The 12,932-nt window shown below is 48.5% G+C and overlaps 1 protein-coding gene across 6 annotated transcripts in view; it reads right to left on the bottom strand.

The window, feature by feature from the left end:
• SPECC1 (sperm antigen with calponin homology and coiled-coil domains 1) overlaps nt 1-12,932 on the bottom strand; it is a 175,914-nt gene that overhangs the window by 49,358 nt on the left and 113,624 nt on the right. For 2 of the 6 annotated variants that reach the window (XM_075904346.1, XM_075904347.1), the window contains exons 8-9: nt 984-1,129; nt 116-216 (exon numbers count right to left, since the gene is read on the bottom strand). In XM_075904346.1, coding sequence (XP_075760461.1) covers nt 116-216; nt 984-1,129 — 247 coding nt within the window. The other 4 variants (XM_075904348.1, XR_012896994.1, XM_075904351.1 and 1 more) reach the window with 4 other exon arrangements.

Below are 12,932 nucleotides of genomic sequence, written 5' to 3'. Positions count from 1 at the left end.
ATTTGATCTTCCATAGAAAATAAACACATGTGTTTCCCCTTCCCCTAGCATGATGTGATAGCAAACCCTGCAACTACCCAGCCCAGTCCTCAATAGTGGGAAGAGCCTCTGGTACCTGCATGGGGGAGACAGCCGCTGCTGGGGCTGTCCTCACCGGAATTCCACTCAGAGGACTCCTGGGAACCTTGTGAACCGTGATACTCTGCGCAGTGCTCCCTGTGAGAAGGGAAGGAAACATTTATATTGCAGAGCAGTCTGAAAGAAAAGCTATGATGTTCTTTTCCCCTCCTCTCCCGACACCCATGGCTGACCAAAGACCTGAGGGTACTCTATCGCTTTCTATGTACTTTAGCATCACTTGGAGAAAACCTTAGAAAAGGGAGGGACGGGGGGTAGAGGTCTACAAAGTCATGAACGGTGTGGAGAAAGCAAACAGGGAAGTGTTATTTACTCCTTCACATTACGCAAGAACCAGAGCTCACCCCATGAAATTAATAGGCAGCTGGTTTAAAACAAACGTAAGAACGTACTACTTCTCATAACACACAATCTGTGGAACTCATTGCTATGGGGATGTTGTGAAAGCCAAAAGTATACATGGTGGTCCAGCAATGGCTATTAGACAAGAGATGGCCAAGGACACTACTGCACACGCCTGGTGTCCTTAACACTGACTGCCAGAAACTGGGACTGGACGATAGGGGATGAAGCATTCAAAATTACCCTGTTCCGTTCATTCCCTCCGAAGCAGCTGGCATTGGCAACTGTCGGAAAACAGGATACTGGGCTATATGGGCCATTGGTCTCACTCAATAGGAGGGTCTTATGTTCTATAGCACTGCTTAAACCAATGTCCACGGGGATGAAAAATGGAGGCAGCCGATGTCAGAAGAATTACGTTTGCAAGCTGAAGTATCACTATTTGAAACATTAATGAAAAAAAATAAAAACTCCTCTGCTCCCAGAGTGCAGGGCTGGAGTACCTGAGCATCCCAAATCAAACGACTTGATCAGAGACTTGACGGTAGCTGCAGACTCTGAGGGAGTGGGTGACGCCCTGCTGACACAGACCCCTTGCCAGCGGCTGGTAGCATCTGCTTCCACAGAATTCACCTCCTCAGTTGTCTGCCTGAATAGTAGAAACCAGAACAAAGTCAGTGGCAACAGGAAGCACAAGAAAATACCCCCATTCTACAGAAAGGAACTTCCTAAGGCGCAAGTCCCTTCTCTTGTAAGGCCCCCCCATCATGGACTTTCCCATTACAATGCTTAGGGGCTTTGAAGAAGAGCCAGCAATAAGCCTCACAATACCACTGGGAGGTCAAGAAATAGCCCCATTCACAGGTAAGGAAACCAAGGAACAGAGAAGTTAAGTGACTTGCCTTAGGTCACAGTGAGTCATTGACAAAGTTGGAATTTCCTGAAATCCAGGGCTATGTTGAAGCCTTGATACTCAACCATGAGGAATGGTAGTGATGGTGTCCCTAGCTTGTGTGTGTCAGGGGCTAGGAATGGGTGACAGGAGGGACAACGTGACGATTCCCTGCTCAGTTCCCTCCCTCTGGGGCACCTGGCGCTGGCCACTGTGGGCAGACAGGACACTGGGTTGAATGGACCTTTGGTCTGACCCAGTCTGGCCATTCTTGTGTTCTTACCTTTCTTGAGTCCTCACAGCCTTGTCTACAGATGCTAATTGTGGGTCCTTGCCAGATGGAAAGGATATCAGATTGTTGTGAATTTGCTAGGCTTAAGCTTAGCATCTGCCTTGAGTCCAAGTCTGGTAGGTTTCATAAGCATTAAAGACCCAGATTTGAACTTCCCCACTTCGGAAAAACCTCTAATTATGTCCTTTGCTGTCTTTTTGGGCATGCACCCAAAGATAGCACCCCCTGAACCAACGCTCATAAACTAGCCGCACAAGGGAGTGGCTAACATGGAAATGATTTAAACAATTAGAGGACAGTGATATAAATAATGCAATCAATGGCAATCAACATGCATGGTAAACGGATCGGTTTTTTGATCCGATTAGATTATAAATTTGTTTCATAGAGGCAATAGTATTGATGTAATAGTGCACATCCTTCTGTAAGGTATATGACTTGGTACACACAATATTTTATTAAAAACCAGAATGATAAAAATCATCATTAAAATGACAGGTCTCAAAAACACAACTGTAAACTGGGAATCATCCTCCAGCAGGCATATTTCTAGAGCCGTCCTGTAGGTCTACTCCTGCCCTGGCCCTGCACCACTACTAGTCAATGTTTTTGTGAATCCCCTCACAGAAAACACAAGCATGTCTGATAGAGTTTGCTGCAGATGACACAAAGACAGGCCAATAATGAAGAGGACAGGACAGAGATACAGAGCAATCTGGATCATTTGGTAAGTTGGTACTTACAGGAAGTAGGACTCTAGCCTGGGAAGCAGTGACTATGAAAAAGAGCTGGGGATGATGGTAGATAATAAGCTGAACATGAGCTCCCAGAATGATGCTGAGGCTAAAAGGGCAAATGGGATCCATGGATACATAAAACAGGAGAATATGAACTAGGAGCAAAGAGGTCATTTACCATTGTGTTTGGAGCTGGTGTGACTACCACTGGAAAATTGTGTTCCATTCCAGCATCCACAATTCAAAAGGAGGTTGATAAATTGGAGACAATGCAAAGAAGAGCCAGGAGAATGATTAAAGTGCCTTATAGTGAGACACTCAAGGAACACAATCTACTTAGCTTATCAAAGAGAAGGTTGAAGGCTGATTTGTTCGTCTGTATGGGGAATGGAAATAGGAGTCTAGCAGAGTCAGGTGTAATAAGATCCAAAGGCTAGAACTCGAAACTAGACAAAAACGACAAAGGCATAATTTTTCCATTCTTGTTTTTTTAAACAGTGGAAGTAAGTGACTGATGGCGGTGGTAGAATCTCAATCACTGGACATTTTTAAACCAAGACTCAATTTTTAGTTTAGTCTCTGCTATTGGACAACAAAAATCAATCCAGAGAAGTCCTACGGCTTGTATTACACAGGAGGACAAACTAGATAAACAATGAGAAGTCCTGTGGCACCTACAGAGTAACAGATTTATTGGAGCATAAGCTTTCGTGGGCAAAGCCCCACTTCGTCAGATGTATCTGATGCAGTGGGTCTTTGCCTTCAAAAGCTTATGCTCCAATAAATCTGTTACTCTATAAAGTGCCACAGGACTTCTTGTTGTTTCTGCGGATTCAGACTAACACGGCCACCCCTCTGACAGATAACAGTAGTCCCTTCTGGCTTGATAATCTATTCATCTAACAACTGGTGTTTGTCCAGGAATTGACTATACATCCTTGGCAGCCTCACCCATCACCGCCTGGGCCAGCTTTGACCTCACAAAACTAACTTAGGTTTCAGGAAAGCCGGGCAGAGATGGCTGAGGCTGTTTATTTGCAAACAGTCTTTCATGACGTAGTTTTCATGAAGCTAAGTGGACTGATCAGCAGATCCTAGAGCACCACTGCTTCCCCCATGAAGAGCTGGGCTAGGAAAAGAGAGCTATGGAATTCAGCACAAGAATGGGGCCAGAATTCCCTGGAGAAAGTGCCTACTGAGGTGCACAGTTCCTGCTGGGCTAAAAGTAGAGGTCGATCTTTTTGTTTTATTTTCCTTTTGGCATCCAAGTTGTTGCTACAAAATGCAAGGGGGCTGGAGGTATCAAAGAATGACCAAAAAAAGAGTGACTCATGCTTCTTTTTCTGGCCATGCTCAAGGAGGTGCTGTCTATCAGCAGACACTGGCTACTTCTTTGCTAATTCACTCAGCCTCCCTGCGAGCCAGGAAAGGCCTGTGGATGCAGATGGCTTGAGGAAAGCCATTTCATTCCATTCTCCATCTAATCCAAGGAGGAGGAAAAGAAAAGCTGGACGAGATTCACTGAGCTCTGAAGGATCCAGTGTTCTGATGATTAGCCCCAAATTCTCACCCCCTTCCCCCACTCATGGCTTCATTAAACACAAACATGTCAACAGGCAGCAGCATCTGGACTTCATTTGTAAGAAAACACAATGGCTAAAATGAGTCCTGCAGCTAGTGACACGTGGGGGGAATCATGGACTTCTGCTACAGGATGCCCAGCAGGACTGGGTCAGCCAACCATTTCACACGTTCCTCTGTAAGGAAGTAAAGACTGAGACCAGTGGACAGGATCTCTGCATGATTTCCCAGGCAGAAAGGGAACGGGAAGTTTGTGGCATAATGTTAAGAGTTCGGAAGGTCAGGATAGAGACACAGGTTTGGGCAAGTTCATACATCTGGAAGGTAAGGCCAAGCCAAGGGAATGAGCCAAAGCCCCATCTAAGCTATGGGAACTGGCTGTAGATTCTACCCAGGGGGAAAAGGAAAGAAACATGAAGTGATAAACACATGTTTATGGCTGAGGGGGGCCATCAATAGGAGAGCTCTTCTGGCTTGCCTACGCCTTATCTCACAGGCTCACGTCTTCATTGATTAGCCCCCTTCAGGGGATCTTCTGGTTGCACAAACTCTTCCAGAGCAAGATTAAATATGAAACACATTATCCTGTGGCTCATATCCCAGGAAATCTGCTGAGAGCGCACACACACCTCAAGTATTTCAGCCGGATAAATGCTGAGACAGTAACAGCTAAGCTGCCATGCGGCCAGATTTTGCTTGGGCACTCTGATTTTATCATCTAAACGTGTCCTGAAATGAATGTCTGGGATGACTGCGATGGTGAGGTCTCCCAAGCAGGAAATCTCACCATGGTGGTGTTTTGTGCCTGGGACCCACTTACTCCAATCTACATCACACAGGCCAGCCTGGTTTGATGCGCTCACTACTTTCCGGTTTTGAAAACAAAATGACTAATATGGGGATGAGGGGGGAAGAGGGGGGAAGAGAGCAGTGAGAAAGGTCAGCTCCGCCCTCTGAGACTCAGGATGCCAGCCATCATCATTCAGTAGTGTCAAAAAGCATTTTTGGGATTTCTCCCCCACTGCAACCATGTTTGGAAAGAGCTCTGTGTAAACACTCACCAAGACACTTCACTGTCCTGCCTCACAGCCCTTCCAAAAACTCCCGTTTGCAGGATGGCTACAAAATACTTGACAATTATTAGCCTGCTGGTGCCGAGACCACTGCCTACCATGCTGGCCAATGCGGTCTCATTGCTTCCTCGCGCTTCCCCATCCGCCTTGACTGGAGTATCTTGGGGGCAGGGACTGTCTCTGTTCAGTGTTTGCGCAAGGTCTAGCATAACGGGATCCTGGGCCGTTGCTGGAGTTGCTAGACGACATGGTACTATAAACACCAACACTCCAAACCCTTGATAGCAAACAGCAATCAGACTTTTCAAGCCTTTAAGTCTGAGGAGGCAGAAGTGCAACTCACAAGAGCAAACAAATTGAAAAGATGACATGAGAATGCCCCAGCATGATTAATGCCAAGCCATAGCTCGAGCGCCGAGCAACAGCTTCCTGTGAGCAAAATCCCCTTACAAAGGGCCTGTTGGGCAGCCTACGCCATAACCAATCTCTGGCAGAGAGAGGAGAGAATTTGAACCCTGCTGCCTTTGCTTTGCTTGAGAACTTGGGCGGAAATGCTGCGCACAGTTACCCCCAGCAAGAACACTGGAGTGTGGCAGCTGCTAGCCGGAGCGATTCAGCCCAAACCCAACATGGGTGGTTTTGCATCGCACCACTTGATTCCCTAGGGAGGGGAGGTACTTGAAGCGTTAGTGGGAAGCTCACCAGCAAGGGGCAGTCACGGAGGAGTTACCAACCTTGCGGTGACTAGCCCTTGAATTCAGGCAGGCTAGACACGTTGGGGAAAGCAGCAGCAATACTGAGTGACTGTGTTTGGACATTTCTCAATCCAAGGCGCCTTTTCTGAAGCAAACTAAGTGGCTCTGGGGTGGGTAACTGTTTGCTGCCGGAAACATCTCCTTGGCTGCAGTTCCTGGCACTGTGGCTACAAAGTGACTTGTGACTCTTCCTCAGTTCCAAGGGAGACAAAGAAGAAGCACACAGAGCTGCTGAGATGCAGAACAGAAGAGAGGCCAGGAGCAGGCAGCAGACACTTCTGGACAATCACACATTTATTTTGCACTTCCATGGATTTTTTAAACATATAAAACCAACACTGAACAATTGCCAGCACAGATAATAACGAGAGGCAACGCAAGTGCGCGTCCAAGTACGTCCCACGGCAGAATGGCATGGGCCATGCCAAAGTCAGGAGGGTTCTCAGCACTCAGACAGCCTGCTGCCCAGAGGCCATGGCTGTTACGTCTTCCCAGCCAAAGAAGCCTCGGGCCAAAATGTGAAACTCCAGTCCCACAAGGCCGTGATCTCTAACTGTCTTCTCAGGTCCTGCTTGGTATCCAGGACAGCTTTCCCAGTGTCTTCAGTTGTCAGGAAGGACACAAGCAAATTCTCCTGATCACATACATCACCTGAGTTAAGGGGATGGGAACAACTTTCCTTTAGGGGGACAGTCGTTTTTCCTTCGGATCCTTTTGTGAGCAGTTCAGGACAAGCAGCTAATTTTTATCCCATGGCTGCGGCTGCACCTGCGCCTGATCTGGCGCAAGAGAAATCTACAGCAGGATAGGCTGCAGCCAACTTTCTTGGTCATCACGCAACTTTCAAACTTCTAGGACACGAGTCAGATGCTGCCACCTAGTGGTGAGGCCCTTGCCACTGCCGCATCAAAAACCTACCGAATATGCAGCAACCTCATCTTCATATGAAATCTACACCTGGTTCTCACAACCACATGCAGAGTCGGGACTCACTAGGAAATAGGTCTATGCCTGTCCTGTTCTCTATAGCACATAAGGTGTGTGCAGAACACGTTACATCCTACACACCCACCCACAAAGATAAATACACTGCAGCCCCTGTGGACAAACAGTTTTCACAGAGTAATTGCTTCTCTCTGGCCACTGGATCCTCATCCTTACGGGAAACCTGCACAACACCTTCAAAAGAGAGCCTGGGAGCTTAAAGAAATCACTTTGCTAGACACCAAACCCCATGGACTGAAAAAAGACACTGGCTGTGTGGCTTAGGGCAGCGCACTAACCCTCCTTTTCCAGAGGTGTTAATTGGCCACTTTACTGCCTGTGGTCCCTTGCAATGTGTGTTAACAACTTAACCTAAACAATCCGCTCCACCCGCGGTTTAGCTCCAGCTCTCTGAGGTCAGTCTACACTCCAAAATTACATGCACCCAGCTATGGTCACTCAGGGGTGTGAAAAATCCAGCCCTGGAGTGAGCAGGGCAAGGTGACCTAAGAGCTGGTATAGACAACCTAGCTACTGCCTTTCCAGGAGGTGCACTAACCACACTGACAGGAGAACCCCTCCCACAGTTGCAGCACTTCCTTTAGATCTGGGAAAGGTACTTGGGGCTAGTCTAAAGAAGTGCTGTGGGGAGCCTGAAAGCTTCTCTCTCCCACCAACAGAAGCTGGTCTAAGAAAAACTCTTCTTACACCACATGCACAACTCGTTATTACCCAGCTTTTAAATGTAGGATTGGGCTGGATTTCAGCATGGGCAAAAGCAGCCATCCCCCACTCAAGTCAATGGATAGCTCAGTTCCCAAACCCCTGGGATCAAGCTCAGGGTTTTGGTTCCTAAGATTTCTTTTCAATTGTCTTAAAGAGATTCAAAACTGTTTCCACCTCCAGGACTCTTCACAAGAGAGCAGCCTGGTGAATCAAAGGGCCAGGCTGCTGCTCGTGGGGAAAAGTGGATCAGAATGGCATTCACACTTTGGGGTGCACTGGACTTTTGGTCTCTTTGGACTGAGTTGCTTTCTCCAGTTGAAACTTCCCTTTTCAGGCTGGAGGCATTGTCAGAGGCGTCCCAGTCCTGGCAAGATCAGGCCGGGCTTTGCATCCCTCCAGGACTGTGCTAGCAGGCAGAGACTGCACACCTGGGGAGACAGAGACAAACGTGGGGGAGGAGTTATATAAAACAACACAACAGTTCAAAAGTGCAGTTGTCAGTGTTTTACCCAAACCAGCCCATTGCCACTGAACAAAGGAGCAGCCAGAGCATGGATTGTGCTTCTGGGACCAAACTTACATCTCCCTCCTTAGCAGAGGCAGAGCTGCCATACGGCATCCAAGAGGCTGCCCCTCCACCAGCCATACTCTATGGCATTCCCCTCACCTAGTCGCCTTCAACTCCCTGACGCTGGCAGAGACAGAAAAATAAAACGTTGTGATCAGATTGCCCCAGGAAAGCTCCTTTGGGGTGGGGAAGGAGAAACGGTGCAAAAACCTGGAGGAGGTAATGTCCTCTGTGCAGGGGCACACAGGCCCACTGCTCACAGGGGAGACTACTGACTAGGGGCATGGATCAGAGCATCACAGACAAGTTAGCAGAGACCTAGTGAGTCAATTTAATTCATTTCTACGTCTTCTCTTCCCTGGGATGCACACCCATTGGGGGAAGGGGCCGTTTGGCTCACACCTGTGGTTTTCAATCCATCGGTGCTTTAGCTTGCCAGAGGAGTGGGAAGTCATAAAAAGGTCTCAACTCTGTTCAGTGCTGGAATCACGAAGACAGAAAACCCGGGGGCAGGATTAGCTACCAATACTACAAAAAAAATACATCCCCTGGCTGAAGGAATGAAACAGTTAGAGCCAGGGACCTATTTTAAAGGATGTGGCTTTCCCCTCTACTAAGCAATTTGCGCTGTCAAGGTGTACACAGGAACCTGTCCAGGCTTTGCAAAGTCTCTGTTCCAGGAAGGCCTTTGTTGCTAGGCAGGTCTACACTTAAAACACTGCAGCTGCGCCACTTTAGTGCTTCAGTGGATCTGCTGCTATGATGACAGGAGAGCATCTCCTGGCAGCACAGATAATCCACCCCCTTGAGAGGCAGGAGCTGTGTTGACAGGAGAAGTCCTCCCTTTGACACCACCCAAGCGTAGAGTGCGCTAGCTCAGTATAGTGTGTCGCACGGGGACCTTTCAGACCCCCAACAATGCAGTTATACCAATCTCAGTCTGTAGGGCGGACCTGGCCAAAAAGACTGGGCTATCATTTCATTTTGGCCCCAAAGCCCTCGGAGAGCAACTGAGCATCCTAACTAACCCAACCTGGCGCCCATCCAGAAGACCCCCCTTCTCTCATTTTAAGTGAGAGCAGAGTGAACAGAGAAAACCTCTGCAAGACAGAACAGCTGCAAACACAGGCACAAAGGAGCAGCACATCAGCACGTACACACTGACATTCGGTTTAATACACAGAGATTACACGCTGAATTCCCGGAGATAGTGCATTTAACACGGCCATGCTCTGGCACTTGAAACGTAGCTACAGGAGGGAGGGAAGAAGCAAATTAGTGGGAGAGAAAAGGATCCTCGTTTTCACTTCCCTTTCAAGCACTTAGTTAAATCTCTGGTTCTGGAAAGCGGATCTTTTAATTGTGGGAAATGCTGGTCTGCCTTCAGGAAAGCCCTCTTGGCCCAAGGCTCTGCCCTGGGCTTGGTTTGAGACACATGGCATTGTCCTCCCGGTGGGCATGCAACATATCTTCCCCCTTGGAAAGAGGGGCACATGGGCAGGAGAATGTCTCGCCCCGGCACTGGTGCTAGCCACAGCGGTAACAGACCAGGCCTGGAATGGCAGGTGGATGAAGGTCAATGGGGCTGCACTGAACTAAGGTACTTCCGGCAGCCACTTGCTTCCGTTGAGTGCTATGGACTCAGTCTAGCGGTCTTCTCCTTGGCTGGAATCTCTAATTATAAAGCAGAAGTTAGAACTTCACTGAGTGACGTTCTGAGCGGAGGAGACAGTTGTGCTCCAGTGGGGATTCTTCTGCCTGAGGAGGACTATCAGAGCTGGCTGTACGATGTCAGAAAAGGCCCTAAACTTAGGACTTGTATTGATCTCCGCTGGTGTTTTCTAAGGACAAGCACTAAGATTTATTCCAGGCCAGGATATGACGTGAACTTCTCCCTTCCACACCTCATTTCGTTGGCTGAGTGTTATCCAGCCATCCACCCCCCGCCACACACTCTCAGTCACAGAATTAGACAGTTACTCTGGGTTAAAGATGCCCTTGAGAGGCTCTTACCTTCATTCAGATGGACTTTGATGAGCTCATCAGGGCATTTTCTGCAAGTTCTTTGTCTGTTCCTGAACCAAAAATGACTTTGTCGGGTTAGAAAAACCTAAAGGTGAAACCAAACTTCGCTGGAGTCAGGAACTCAGGCAGCCCCAGGCAAATGCTACAATGACCAGGATCTCTTAGGAGGGAAATTGGCTTCAGTTTGGTTTACAGGTTCCAACGAGCCCCCAGAGACAGTCGAGCAATTGTCAAAAAAGCATTTGAGCAGCACACTCTTTGGAAGGTGTATTTCTCCTGCAGAGCTTAAAAATCAGACAGGAAACTGTCATGGGGGACTGTCTGGCATCCTGCTGAATGCACAGCTGCTCGGGATTAGCAACGCAAGGGATATTTTATAGATCTCATTAACGTGTCACATGCTCCAGACTAGCTCCGCTAGAGCCTAGAATGCGTTACACGCCATTGCACGGAATAGAATTCAGGGTTGGCTCTGGCTAGTGGCCTGTGGGGACTTGGGCAAGAGCAGTACCGAGTTCACCCCAGGAATTTCAGGTAACAGAGCATGTGTTTCAAGGCATGGAATTATGATGCAGCTCTCAGCAGCAGACCACAGACATCAGAGACTGGCTTAATAAAGATTCAGTTTAAAATTTCACTGCCAGATGTTTTAGCTCTGATTTATAATGGTCCTCTAGCTCCTACATGCCATTCGCTGTTGCAGTTCTGGCTAGAATGACCTGTGCTGGGACACAGAGATCTCCATTCAAATCTATTACACCAAGAAGGTAACAGATGCAAAAACTTCTGCTAGTGAAGATCTGACTCTCAGCTCAGCACCTGCCCTTTGACGAGAATGTATGTTGCCCACTGCAGAATGAACTTCCGGTTCCATGTCCAAAGGAGTACAACAAGGAAGCTAGACGGACAGACAGGCAAACAGAGACAGACACATTCATACATATATACATTAAGCATATTGACTTCTTAATTAAAAGCATGTAACTGGGGAATTGGTTTAGGCTCAAATTTCCTTTCCTGCCGTGGCCAGGAGCTCCCATCATTCCCACCGTGAGCGTGGCAGTCTGGCGGACTCTCTCCTGGAAATGTTTGCATGTATGAATTACAGGGATCTGGTTTTAACAGGAGCATACTTGACTTAGGCTCCGACACACCTCATCATGAGAGCCAGAACAATGCAGCCACATTCCAAATCCCTGGGAGATACCAGCCTACTGCCTGAAACTAACAAGCCTTCTCCTATGTACCTTTGTATTCAAAGTATTTCTTTCTTCAAATGGGAACGGTAAGACCCTGTGCTCCACTCCCTGCTTCGCCTCTCCTGGTTACAACAGGTCTAACGTAGGCCCGGAAGGAAAGCTAGTGGCATTTTTCAAGAATTTTATTCACCAAGAAACAGTTTCATTTGATCCAAAACTACTCCAAATCCGACAAGAATTCACCAAACAGATTGGGCAAAATGTTTGTTTTCAGGACTTAGAGACTATTCAAAACACCAGAGCAGCTGGCGGAGGAAGAGGCAGAGAGTGGTGAGGCAATGCCCACGTTATAAGGCTTAGCCCTGCACTTAGGGCTTTCTGCTGGGATACGGAGGACCCGGGTTCAATTTCTCACTCTGCTCGGCGTAGAGCAGGGATCTGAACTTGGGTCTCCCGCACTGAGGGGAGAGTGCCTGAGCCACAGGGCTCCCCAGAAGAAACCGCTCCACTGTGCAGAAACAACTCAGTAGTTCTTGGAGCAGGAACTTGGCCTTGAGGTGCACATCTCCGAGGCGAGGGCCATAGCCAAGGGTGCAGAGATATTCCCGTTCTGCGCTCCGGCCCAATGACTACTGGCGTACAAGAGCCTCGGCACGAGAGGAAGCGTAGCGGCACTGCTCCAGCACCAGAGCCATGCAGGCATAAGCCCACAGTGGTGCAGGCCCACCTCCTTGTGGGATGGTAGCTAGCTCTGGGAAGAATTCTTCAATTGACGTAGCCATATTGACCCTGGGGGTCAGGGTTGGCATAGCTCCATCAGTGAGGGGGCCGGGTTGGAGTTTTTCCACAGTCAACCTAAATTTAAGTGGCAATCAGACCTGGGTGAGACCTGCCCCACAACATCCACAGTGTGGCAGTGAGGACACTCCCTTGCAGTGGGGGAGACCTCAATCCAAAAGCCTGCTCCGTATGAGGCAGAGAGGGGAAACGAACCCAGGCCCCTGCAGCCCAGGTGTGCGCCCTCAGCACAGAGCTAAAGGCAATAAGGAACACAGCCCCTCCTTCACTAGCTCTGCCTCCGCTATTCTGCGAATCTGCCTCGCTACCTCCTTCGCTTCCATTTTTTAAAAAGTGGCTGGAAATGGAACATTACATTTGAGAACAATTTTGGTTCGAGTCGACTTTTTCAGTTCCCCAGTTTGGGCATTTTCTAGTTTGGGGAGGATCAAACTGGCTTTTCGGTTTCATTTCATTGTTCAGAGCTTCCGGGAATGGAAGCATCAGCTGGTCTCTTGGCTTGAACTGGGAGCTGTGCTTCTCGCCCTGCTCTCAGCGTCAGTGGTGCCATCAGCACTGGCAGTGGAGACACGGAGCACAGAGTGAGTGCCTGGGCTGATAATCTGATTGCCTTCCTCTGTTGTAAGAGTGTGTTCGCTAGTAGCCTTTCATTCCACACGCGTCAGGGACCCTCCTTCCCCATCACTGAACTTGGATCTTAAACACAGTCTCTTGAAAAAAAGACTTCTGCTCGTTTAAGGCAGGAATTGTGATTCCATCTCTGACCTACACCCTTCCCTGATCCCTCATCACTCCCCTCCACCTCCGCGGTGCATGGCTGCT

This window comes from Pelodiscus sinensis, chromosome 21 (assembly GCF_049634645.1).
Source record: "Pelodiscus sinensis isolate JC-2024 chromosome 21, ASM4963464v1, whole genome shotgun sequence".
Taxonomy (NCBI): domain Eukaryota; kingdom Metazoa; phylum Chordata; order Testudines; family Trionychidae; genus Pelodiscus; species Pelodiscus sinensis.
This window is presented reverse-complemented; position numbering and strand designations above follow the sequence as displayed.